General features: G+C 31.6%; 1 protein-coding gene across 4 annotated transcripts in view; it reads left to right on the top strand.

Moving 5' to 3' along the window:
• Positions 1-3,402: 3,402 nt before the first annotated feature.
• Positions 3,403-13,053, top strand: part of LOC147822295 (mirror-image polydactyly gene 1 protein-like) — a 38,188-nt gene continuing 28,537 nt past the window's right edge. The window contains exons 1-4 of one of the 4 annotated variants that reach the window (XM_087197295.1): positions 3,407-4,939; positions 5,021-5,139; positions 6,748-6,880; positions 8,167-8,272. In XM_087197295.1, the coding sequence (XP_087053421.1) occupies positions 6,752-6,880; positions 8,167-8,272 (235 nt within the window). In that variant the 5' untranslated portion in view covers positions 3,407-4,939; positions 5,021-5,139; positions 6,748-6,751. Of the gene's footprint in view, positions 4,940-5,020; positions 5,140-6,747; positions 6,881-8,166; positions 8,273-13,053 lie in introns of all 4 variants that reach the window. The other 3 variants (XM_087197294.1, XR_015445830.1, XM_087197293.1) reach the window with 3 other exon arrangements.

Here is a 13,053-nt window from a genome sequence, read left to right on the forward strand (position 1 = left end):
AAAGATATAATTTAAGGAAGTCTTGGCCAATTGTGTTAACATGGGTCAGAAAGCACAGTAACAAATGGGCTCCGTTATGGTTCATTTTAAATATAAATGTGCCTAAGTACCACCTTTAAGAGGAAAGAGATTCATGTATTTGAATGTATTTCCCCCATATTCTGTTCTCTTGTCTTTTCCTGTCCCTAAGCTCTCAGGTAGCTGGGATGTTACTATTCTGAGTAACTCCAGAGGGTCCCTAGAGACAATTCTAGCTCAACCACTCTGAAGAAACAGCTCTGTAAACAGTATTGACCCCCCCCCAGGGGACCATCACATCCGTTTACACAGATACCAGTTGTCACAAACTATTTACAAAGCCAGGCAGAACAGAATTTCCCAGCGTCTAAGAATCTCTATTTGATTCAAGCCACCTCCTCACTTCTGTAGAATACTCATGAAATAATAGTTGGTTTGGCTAAGAAGTCATTATTTCTTAGGTATTATCAATTTAACTGATTATATTAAACATTCATGTGTAATAATCTGGAAAACTGAACTCAGGAAATGCTAAAGCTTTTTCTTTTCTAGGATAGGAAATGGTATCATAATATTGTTAATTTTCTAGACTAAGGGAATTGAGGATTGAGCACTAGCTTGAGACTGTTGGCAATACTGCCATTTCCAGAAGTAAAACAAAACAGCCAGGCTGTTTCATGAAAACAATATGAAAGTTATTAGGTGATAGATACAAGGTCTTAAAAGCATATAATGCAGTTAAGATACACACATGCATTAGTATTAAGATTTCAGAAAATCTTCACCAAATCCACCTGACTTGCCCACATGCATGAACTGTTTCTAGAAATAGCTCTAGGCAGCATTTAGAGGCCCTGTAGCTATCCAGAACATCATTTTCAGTAATTACAGGATAAGTTTACATGGCAGTGATGGTATTAGATAGTAATAGCAAGAGTAGGGAAATATATTTCTTGGACATGGCCAAATTCTTATGCCCATATAAAAGTGTACCCCAGAATGCAAATAAAGGGATAGATGGTCTTAACACTTTTCCTTTTGTTTAAATCTGAGAATAGGACACCAGACTTCATAGGTTTGAGTTATGAAGAAGAGATTAATTTATTCTCTAATTCTATATGGAGAAATGAATTTAAATAATAATTCAGTCATAATGATAGAACAGTTAAGAGTGACATTGATTAAACACTGAAGTGGATTACTAGAAAGAGTTTTCATTTCAGACAGAAAGAAGAGAGAAGAAAGAGCAATCAATCAATAGAATGTTTTTCAATAGATTAGTTTTAAATTTTCATCTGCCTGTAGATAAGAGTTTGAATCAGAAATGAACATTTGTTTTGTTTTTTGTTTAATATTTATCTTTTAAATCAACGAGTATTCAAAGCAGTCTTTTAACTTTGCTTTTTGTGGTGTTATGTTGGCTTATCTGTTTATATTTCCAAATGCATTTCTTTCAAAATTGATGGGCAGTACAAATAAGATCACCTAAACCTTTCAGTAGCTTCATCCTGTAATCACTTCATAAAGATCTTTATCCTGGGCTGGAGAGTGTAAAGACAATAATTAAAGACTGAATTTAGAGTTAATAAGTGCTACCATCTTTTCTTAGTTGGAGAAAGAACTAATCTAGAAATTGTATTTAAGTTGGGCTTTGAATAAAGGAAAGAAAAATTGTCAAAATACAAGTTCCTAAAATTTATCCTGAAAAGTCAAAGTGCATTATGCCTACAACTTATTCTCAAATATTTAAGAAAAAAATGTGTATATGTAGATAGAAACAAATAATAAAGGAAATGTGATTAAAATGTTAGCATTAAGGGAATCTGGGTGAAGGGTATATGGGAATCCTTAGTGCTGTTTTCACAACTTTGAAAGAGATAATTTCAGAAATAAAAACGTAAAGAGAAGACTGTTAATCTACCATCAGTTTTTGTCAACTTTTTCATTTGTTTCTGTCTTTTTAAAGTTGAATTTCTGTTGTCATAGAGAACTTGTGCATTTGGCTTCCATTTTCCCTTTCAATTTCCTGCCATTTTTTTCTGGATGACTTCAGTGCTTCAAAAGCAATCCTTGATTTCCCCCTCTCCAATTTCATCATTGATCTGTTACATTAACCCGTTTCCAAATGAACTACATTGTAGACTGTCCTTTCCTGTTACTCACTTTAGGAAGTTTTACTCTCTATTTTATTATTATAATAAGAGAAATAACTTGTATTTTCTAAATCTATTCTTTTTCTCTGTACCTATTTCTGTTCTCATGTTAGTTTGTCAAACTTTTTTTTTACTCAGCCAAACCTAACTCTAGCCCTTTTGCAATTCATTTTTTTGCATATTCCTACTTGTCCTTTTTGGAGCAAATTCCTTTATAAAGTCTTCCTAAACTTTTCAGTTGAGTCTGAGTATGTTTGACATATTATATGCTTTGTAGTTTTAATGAAGTCTTGTTCCATTGGATTCAAATCATTACATCAGTAGATCATCCTCTTTGTACTATAGAATCCTTGGTGGAAGTGTCTGTTTCTTACTTATATTTGTTTTTCCCAGTACTTTGTTATAGGGCATATAACACTGTAGGGTTTTCCTTAATGATCAGTAAATTGTTGAATAATTACATTAATTAGAAAGATTAAACTTTATAAACAAGTGATTGAATATTGATACAGGATAATGCAGTGTGGTAGAGAGGAAGAACATTGAAAGCCATCCAAGGATTTAATAGTAATTTGCAAAAATCATACTTACCAAAATCATTGCAGGACAAAAGACAGGAAGACAGGACATTTTTATAAATCAATCTTGCTCACTCTAAATTCTCAGTAGAAGAGTAGGAATGATCTGATTTGCAGAACAGGATTCAAATGTTTGAAGAACAGTTCAAATTTGGAATAAAAAAGCTTGTACTACTAAACAGAATTTGAAATATTCAGAAATAGAGCCAAATCACCAAATATGGGTTAAATAGTAAACATTTAGAATATTACTACCATTTAAAACATTCTAGAATTAAAACCTGGAAAAGTGTCGTAAATTGATGAGTTTATTTTAATAATACTTGAAGAGGCTAAAATTACTAAGATCCAGAAGGGAGCGACAGAGTCTTATTGGGAAATGTACACATCTGCCCTAAGAATTTGGAGTAGACATCTCAGTCACAAGTGAAGTTATGGTGATTTACCAGGAGTTCAGGGGCTCACAGAATTTGACATTAGGATAGATTAAACCTGAAGAAGGAGAGCTATAAAACTAGTAAGCATGTAATAAGTGTGGAAATCAGGAATTGGGTAAATACCAGAAGGTTGGGAATACAACAGTAAAAGGAGAAAGATACTGACCTGGACCTAAAAATGCAGATGTAAAAAGCATGGAATGAATTGTAGATGATGTTACATATGATTTCAAATGGGTCAAGGTTCAGGACTGAAATAGATGATATGGGACCTGGGGGCTTTTATAGCTGGCAGTGTTCCTGGATTATCCTGTTTCCTTTTCAAGAATCTTTGTACCTCATGAACTAGAGAATAGTATAGGGCATAAGAGTTTTTTTATATATTTCTGGGGAAAATTTTTGTTAGTTTGACATTTAAGTAACTGTAATTTTTCATTTAAATTATATATAAAGATAAATATTGGTGTTAGAAAGTATTTTGTTCATGTTATAAGGGTTTTCTTAACATCCATTTATAAAACTCCCTCATTCAGATTTTGAGGGTTCCATTCTACCAGCCAGTCCTTGAAAAGTAGGAAGGTGAATGAACATCTAAATCTAAAGCAAAACAAGTAATGATTTTGAAATGTCAAAAACTAGCTGCACATACAATATTTCTGTTCCTATAAATGTTAAAGTTTAAATAGAATACGTTGTTGAGGTCTCATGGCTAACTCATGGTATGTAGTTATACTAGCACATTCTTCTATTTCATTTCCTCAAAGTGAAATCAAGAGTAATTTCTCCAAACAAAAGATTTCTGACGTAGCTTCCAGTTACCAGTAAGAATCATGTCTGTACTTGAATCTTATAACTGGCTGTGGCTAAAACAGGGACAAAGAATCTATTCGGAATAAATACTTTGTGGAAGAGACTTTATTTATAAATGCTCTTATATCCTTTTTTATTCTAAAATAACTCTTTTCTGCATGAAAAACATTTTAAGTTTGGCAGGTTGGAGAAAGTATCACTAAAAAGCAGGTGGGCTGGGCGTGGTTGCACACACCTGTAATCCCAGCACTCAGGAGGCTGAGGCCTGAGGATCACCAAGAGTTTGCAGCCAGCCTGGTCTACATAGTGTGTTGAAGGCCAGCCTGTACTGCACAGCAAGACCTTGTCTCAACCCTTTCCCCCCAGCAGATGATTTTTTAAAGTTAGAAAATTATTATATGTTAGGATCATCTGGGGAACTAAAAAATATGGAAAAGATCCCACTCCCAGAAATTTTGACTCATTTATTATATAGTGTGGCGTGGGCTTTGGGTTTTAAAAAACTCCTTGGGTTATTGCAATATGTAGCCAAGGTTATGAACCACTATCCTAAATGTCTTTTGACCATAGAAATGGAAACTTACTTGATTACAGTAAAAGCAAGGCTAGTAAGTATATGTTTCCAGTTACAAGACTAATTATTTCCACAAAATATTCATTTGATGGAGGTATTTTTAATATATAGCTATGGCATTTTATGTATCATGTGTTTTATTTGTTTAAATATAGATATAGCCCACATTCATATTGAACAAGGCACTACAGGGATAAATAAAAGTACACAGCCAGATGAACAACTAGCTGTTAAATCTGAGGGAAGCTTGCATCAGAAATCCAGTGACTTAGTTAAAGAAGTCACAAATGAGGGCACTGAACCGCCCGGGCAGAAATCAAGGAGTTTTCTGGTCATCAGTCCTAATCCAGATGATGACACTTCTGAAAAGTGAGTACTGCTATCAGCCTTAGATTGAGAAATTTAAAACCGAAAGAACTTTTTCTCCTGTTCTTCTTTTTCTTCCTTTAGGTGTGAGCTAAATTTGGTATGTCATTAATTTATGTGAATGTGGGGAATCTGCCAGTGTTTTCTCTTGTTTCCATGATATTGATATGATGTGTCCAGATAGCTAAATGAAAAAGTACAGGGTGAGTTTGAAAGAAGGCAATAAGATTTTATTTCTTGTTCAATATTATTTTATGTGACCTTTCATTATGGATGTGGAAATAATAGCATGATTGATTTAAATAGAATAGTATTCATCAAAGCCAAAAACTGGCAGCACCTATAGGACAAATTAAGCCCAAAGGTATGTTTTGGTTTTGGTTAGCACCATTTTGTATCTAAATGAATTTGAAAGCTTTCAAAGGACCTTGTATCTACCATTTGCTTTCCTTATTATTTCACATTCTGCAGCTTTTACCCATCCATCATGTGTTTCTCATGAAGGGATTTGAATTTGTGATTCCTGTCTTTTATCTATGAGATTCAGATACTGTGATGATTAGTCATGTGCTATGAAGATACAGTTAGAATTTAAAAACTCAATTATGTTTTCTGTGTGGACAGAATCATATTTTGTAGATAACTATTTTATCAGGGTTTTTCATATAGGTTGCCATTTCTATTTGCTTGCAAAGTGTTCAGAATATTCATAAATATTATCACATGATGAAGTAGGTGCTATATTGACAAGTTCCTCTCCATTAGCATCAGTTAGATTCTTCCTGAGGTGCATTTTGGGGTATGTTTGTTGTAGGTGGCAGAAACAAGAATGAAGAAAGGATAAATGTTTTTATGACCACATGGGGAAAACAAATAGTTGAGTTTGGTCTAAAGCCAGATTATGAAATCTCTAGTATAATTGTAACAGGAGATAAATGTTAACTAGTGTTGCTTTGACCACCCCTGGCCTCACTACTAAATTTTTCTTTGTGACAACAAGATTTACCTAAGCTTAAAAATTTATTACAGTGCCTTCAAAAAACATCTTTTTTCCCTTCCCTTTCTTTATACTGCTTGTTTACAGATTAATTCTATTCTCAAGTAGCATACCAAATGTTTAAAAAAGCCATTATACTTGCCCTTAAATATTTGAGGTATACATTTTTCATGTTTTGAATAATGAAAATATGATACTTTCAATAAAATTTTACAAATTATTTGATTACTGTTCCCACTTTCAGAAAAATGAGAACTATAACTAGAATCCTAGCTAGAAATGCAAATTGAAATAAGTTTTTAAGCTTGTAAAAGCTTTTACTGAATACTGTATACTGAACTACATGTGGTCTCTCTCTTTTTTTTTTTTGTTTTTTTTGTTTTGGTACAGGGGATCGAACTCAGGACCTTGTTTGTGAGGCAGGCGGTGGAACCACTGAGCAAAATCCCAGACCAAACGCAGTCTCTTACTAAATGCTTTCCATAAATTTAATTGGCATAGTCCATAGATTGGCATCTCTCTGTGAAATTGATTTTTTTTTTTTATCCATGGTATTTTCTTGGGTTTTTTGTTTGTTTTGGTACCAGGGATCGAACTCGGGAGCTTGCGCTTGTGAGGCAGGCAGCAGAACCACTGAGCTAAATCCCCAGGCCTTAGTATTTTCTTAATATAAAATAAAAAGAAATTTAAAATTAGGTACTTTGCATACTTACCTTGAAAGTAATTTAATGTTTTTATTTGAAGTGTAAAATGTATAGATCTTGTATAAAATTATATATATATATGTATTATTTACTAGTTTTCCTTATTACAGCATTATGGAATATAGAAAGAATGATCTACGTTATGAATATACGATTCCTTATCAAGTAACTTCAGATGTAAATAAAGAGACAGTAGCATTTCTTCTAGAAGAATTGGATATACTCAGAACAAGCAATAAAAAGGTATAATGTAGGAAATGTGATCATTGTACAATATTCTTTCAGCATTTGATCTAAATTTTCCTTGTTGCCCATCATTATTCAGCTTTTATTGTATACTTTATGCTGTTGCCATTCTTTGCCATCAGAATATGGTTGACCTAAATAATTGGCTGTGAAAATAAAATTTTTTTGGTTTCCTGCCTTGCTGATCTGTAATGTCACTTTCTTTTCTTTTATAAACCTATGGTACCATATGTAGGTACCTACCAAAAGAAAAAAAAACAGACTCTTTCAAGTTTTGCTGTTGAAAACTTTACTTCACCATTATGAAAAATAAATATTAGGCATTAGTTTTATGTTACTTTCTTAACTTTTCTTTTTTTTATTAGTAGCTGTGCCCTGTATTTCATTTCTATAATACAGTAAATGAAATTAAATGTTAAAGTAGCAAGACTTGGTGATATTGTCATTTAGTTGTGTTATATACTATTTCATTTTATGTAATCCCATTTGTCATATTATATTTTATTTTTCTTTTCTAACTTTTATTCTAGTTACATTCCTCTGAGCTCTAAGTAATATTATTAAATAATTTTAATTTTCTGTGCCTTCCTTTTTGAAAAAAAAACCCTACATACTTTTCTGATTTTAATAGTTTTTAGATTTTAATATTCTTACTGTTTGACCTTATCAAATCAAAGCATGGTGTTAGGAATGTTGATCATGTCTGGAAAAAAAACAAAAAAAACAAATGACAAAAGCCTAGGAAGAAATTTAAAAAATTTGGAATCATTCTGTATGAGAGCATGAGACATTTCCTGTACTTTCATTTAGCAGTTATTACATCCCAATTATGAGTCAACGGCCAGTGCCAATTTAAATGGAATATGATGAGATAACATTCACAAAAGATTTGTATCAGATATTAAGATGATTATCTTTATACATTTGTTTCAAAATATTGGAATTATTAAGAAAAGCTGTAAAAATGTGCTATCAGTTAGTTTATTAGGCAAATCCCTTCTAATGTTTTGCTTTAAAACAAAAGAATAGACGAGATTGTTTTTGGAGTAATTATTTTAATGATAATGTTGTTCCTCTTTTTATAATTTCTGTATCATTAAAAATATCCATTACTTTATAAAATATTTTACCACTTTAATTTTTCATTTGAATTTAATATATTTGTGCAGTTAAGTGTAATATTACACAAAGATTTAGGAAAAAACAGAATTTTACTTTGGAATTAACTTTATCTGTGGAAGATGTTTATCAGATAAAATTAACATGTTTTCAATGTGTTTTAGCTTCAAGAAAAACTGACTAGAGAAAATAAAGAACAGAAAAAATTAAAGCTTAAGCTGGAACTCCAAGAAAAAACAGCGGAAGCTAAAATTGCTGAAAAGACAGCAGGTATAGTATTGAGTGTTGGCATAGGGCCTGAAGAATCATACAGAGGTTTTTATATGATGTATCTTGGTGAATACTAGCATACCGCCTTATTTGCCAAAGGAGGTGAAGCACCGTCCTTTTTTTTTTTTTTTTTTGGCTGCTTAGAAAATAGGTGGCTTTAACATCCTGGTACTGGTATTAGTGAGAGCTTTACCTGTATTCATACTGATTTGGGCATTAAATGCATTGTTAACACCATGTCAATCCAATCACAAAAAGGTTGTTTGTTTTGTTGGAAGGGCCTGAACAAACAAGGGGAAATAATGATTACCAGTGCCTCTACCTTTCAACCAGCAGTTCAAATACCACTTATTGTTTTAGCTTGTTGAGAGGAAATACTTGTCCTTTGTATGGAGATAGTCATATATTCATTGCCAATGGAAACCTGCATTTGATAAAAAAATCTGTTTTGTGCAATTAATAAGTTGACATCTGATAATGATAATAGAAATGTTGTCTCTGAGATTAAAGTGAAAGGTGGCCACAGTTTAATGCTATAAATCACTGCCTTAAATATATTCTAGAGTCTGTCTTTACTCACAGGTCTTTGCAAGGAGAAACTTTTTCAACATATCTATAATTTGTTACAGATATGATCAGGTGATTCCAAAGTCTGTGATCTCCATCTTGTAAGCCCTGTGGCTCTCTCCCTCACACTGTTTTTAAGTGTTAAGGAAGGTGAAGTTCATAAAATAATAGACATTAACATTCAGAGGCATTTGAGAGATTATTTAAAATTTATACATCAATTGGAAGAGTTTTAAGAAATAATTATATGATTAGTCTGAGGTTAGAAGTATGCTTTCCAAGCACTTAAACTGATTATGTATGTGAAAGAATTTGGGAACTTTAGGGCAGAGGTTTGATGAACTACTATATAGCCTATCTTCAAAGTATTACTGTGGTTGAGCCAGAAAGTTAGCTCACTGGTGCTGCCACCTGCCTCGCGAAGCTCAAGGTCCCAAGTTCGATCCCTGGTACACACACAAAAAAATTACTGTGGTAAATAGAAGTAAACATTACTATGAAAATGCAGCCAAGGTGATCAAAAATAAATACTCCAGCTGAATGCCATATGGTTACTTTTATATTAATGTTAAACTGCTAGAAAGTTTTTGTGTTTTGGTTTGAAATAGAGTAATATATAAGATTAATAATATGTTAAAAGTAAATAATTCAAATACAGGTTTAGAACAACTTGAAAGTTGCACTAGTTTGAAACTATAGTAACTCCAGTCCCATGATGGCTCTTAAACTGTTTTCATAAGTTATCATTACCTGAATATATACATACATATAGTGTGTGTGTGTGTGTGTGTGTGTGTGTGTGTGTTTTTGCGCATTATTTTTTTTCTGGTACCAGGGATCAAACTCGGGACCTTGCACTTGCAAGGCAGGCACGGCGCCACTGAGCTAAATCACCGACCCTATACATCTATTCTTATCTTCTTGATCAGTACCAAGTGCAGACAAAAAGCAAAAACATCAACAAAAGAAATCAAGCCTATTATCTTAATAAGAGAAACAGTATAGGTCCATGATTACCTGTCATGTATTCTTGGTTTCTTATAACATGAAGAACAAATAATTCATATAAGTGTGGATGTTTGTTTGTGTCACTACTTGTTTATATAGTCAAAAAGTGTATTTGGTAAAGTATATTATGAATATGCACACATTTGTAAGTATGATAGTATTCTTACACAAAACATAAATGTTTAAAAAAAAAGTTCCACAAAAGTAATACTTTAAAAACATCTAAAGTACATTGAAAATAAGAAATAAGATGCAAAATGTTAAAACATGAGGTAGTCTAAGGAAATATCTACTTTTATATATAAAATACAAAGATTTTATATAAGGGTATTCATATAACATTAGTTATGGCAAGATAAGTAACCAAACGGTGAGAGAATTATTAAATTATGACATTTATACTACAAGACATTGTGCGGTAATTAAAAACTTTCTGAAGAATAATTGATAATGCAGAAAACTAAACTCAATGTTAAGTGAAATAAGCAGAGGGAAACTATAATTCTGTTAAAAGTATATTCATACATATATATAATATAAAAAGGCAAATTTTGATGGTTTTTAAATGGAGCTATTAATGTTTTGATGAACAATTTCTCCCCTTTTCAGGTCTTTTACAATGAATCTGTAGTAGATTTACTTTTTGAAAAAGCAAACATTACTTTCAAAAGATGTGATATTTTAAAAAATGACTTCATGCTAACCTTAAAATAATTCCTATGATAGGGCTAAGACATAAAGACTATAAACCAAAGTTTTATAAAAACCATATGATGGCTGTGATCCAGTTTTGCCATTTTATCCATGCTGTTTTTCTAGTCTTTCAGATTCCTCTTATATTTATTTTTATGTCTCTCTGTGTGTCGTGTAATTTATGTATATATTAATCCATCTTGTTTTACCAGATATTTGTATAATTTATAGAATATGGAACAGTTAAAACCACATAAAACATGTATTCAGTTCATAAAGTGGTTTGAAGCAAATGGGAAGATGGAAAGCATTGGAGTCAGATTGACCCAGGTTTAAATCATAGCTTTAACACTTAATAGTGACTGTAAACCTGAGTTTCTTAGTTACTTAGCTTATTCAAGCTTACTTTTTCACATGGACAATGTAAAATTAACTAATTTACTAGATTTATTTTAAGGATTAGGGATGATGTATGAAAATTCCTGATATATAATTGGTAGTACTCAGTAAGTTGTAGCTTTAATATAATGTAATAACACTTTATTTTATCTTCATGAAACTCTTAGTTTTGATGTTATTAATGGCAGAAGTCATAAAAAGATGTTTTATCCATTTAGCTTTTAATTAAAAGTGGTTTACTATTAATAGATGTTGAAAGGGAAATAAACTGAAAAATGGATGAAAAATTGGAAGAATTGGATTGTAAGAAATTTCTGATGTTACAGACAGATACACACACACACGCTTAATATCACTAACATATTTTACTAAAATGTGAATCCAAAATAAAATAAATGAAATACAAAATATTTGGGCTTATATTCCTGTGGCAAACTGTTCTTAGCAATAAGAAGGATTTAAATGTAATTTATAAATTTTCTTTCCCTGTTGGTTTTTATAACATACAAACAGTGTTATTCTATTTGATCTCACAATATTTTGAAACTCAATTGTGACTTCTGTGATGGTCAAATCTCTGGATTGATTCTTTCCTTTTTTATTATACATCATTTTTGTTATGATCATCATCAAAAATCTGTTTATTAGGTGTTAATTATTTCACAGGGGCAATACCAACTTCTTTGCAAATCAAATAAGAAGCAGTTGTTAAGGTTCTATTATATATTTGATGCTGAATTAGGCACTGAATATACATCAGCAAATAAGACAGGTTTTAGATTTCAAGGATTTCTTTTTGCCTGCAACCCTTCTCAATTATAATACACCATGCAGGTGTAGGTAGCAGTTATATACTCAACTTTGGATTCAGACCTTTCTTCTAACATTATATCACTTACTGTGTGTGATAACAGCTTCATCAAGCCTTCTTTAAAACCTGCCACTGGTGGCTGTGGCATTTAAGTGAGATAATGTTTATGATATGGTTAACTTGTAGTCACTCAGTAAATGGTCATTATGCTAATAAATGATTATTATGAGTTCCTATCTTGTTTTTTCAAGATTTCTTTGTCTAATGGTAACAAATTCAGTGTTCTGATAGTTTTGTAGTGATAGAAATAACTGTCCCATATTAATTATAGTATAAATACTGTAGTCTATAGTTATTTATAATCATAGTTCTGTTTCATAAAGAATTGGCTTTTCTTTTTTAAAGTAATTTTTTTCTTTATTTTTTTGAGACAGGGTCTCATTATGTATTGCAGGCTGGCCTTGAACTCACTATGTAGCCCAAGCCGGCCTTGAACTCACAGGGATTCTCCTACCTTAGCCTCTCAAGTGCTGGGACTACAGGCATGGGCCACCACACCCACCTTAAGTAATTTATAAAGCGTTTTATTATTTTAACTTCGGTTTTCTGTTTTCCATAATTTTAGATTTAACTTTAGAAGGTTTGAAAAAATTTAAAAATCTACAAAGAAAGAAAGGAAAAATATGATAAGTAGGTATTACTTGGTGTTTGGAAAAGCTGAAATGACTAGTTCAGTCCTCCCTATGTGTTTACATTGGGAAAAATTTATTTCATTGTAGCTGTTTAAGACTTTTCAGCGTGTTTTGACTCATTAAATTAGATGCATAGATAACACAGTTTGACAGTTGTTAGCATGTATGGTCTTTAAAAACTAGGGGATATTTTAAAGAAATACAGCAGAAATGCTAAATATTTTCATTGAGGTAAATATTTCTTCTCACCTAAAAATGATTAAATTATAAACATTTCAAAATGTATTTGAATTCAGTTGAATTTGACAATAAGAGAATATTGTATGGTCTGACTTGCATCTATTTATTTGCTTTGTTTGCAGTACTGTGGTTATAACTTTTAAAAATAGCTTGTTCAATTAAACCTTTTCTTTTTCCTGAAAAGTCTTAGTAGGCGTTGTCTAATGTTTACTGCCTCTTTAATTTTTATTATTCTGTTGCATTTGCAATATACAGGTGACATTTAAATTTTACATAAAAGTAGTTTTTCTTATATTATTTTTGTGATACTTAAAATATTTATATTTCTTTAAGGTCCTTATTTTTCTATTTCTTAAAAGCTCACATTAAAG

Source organism: Heterocephalus glaber, unplaced genomic scaffold, assembly GCF_053883595.1.
Source record: "Heterocephalus glaber isolate CG9 unplaced genomic scaffold, H.glaber_assembly_v1.0 deba00001665, whole genome shotgun sequence".
Lineage (NCBI taxonomy): Eukaryota > Metazoa > Chordata > Mammalia > Rodentia > Bathyergidae > Heterocephalus > Heterocephalus glaber.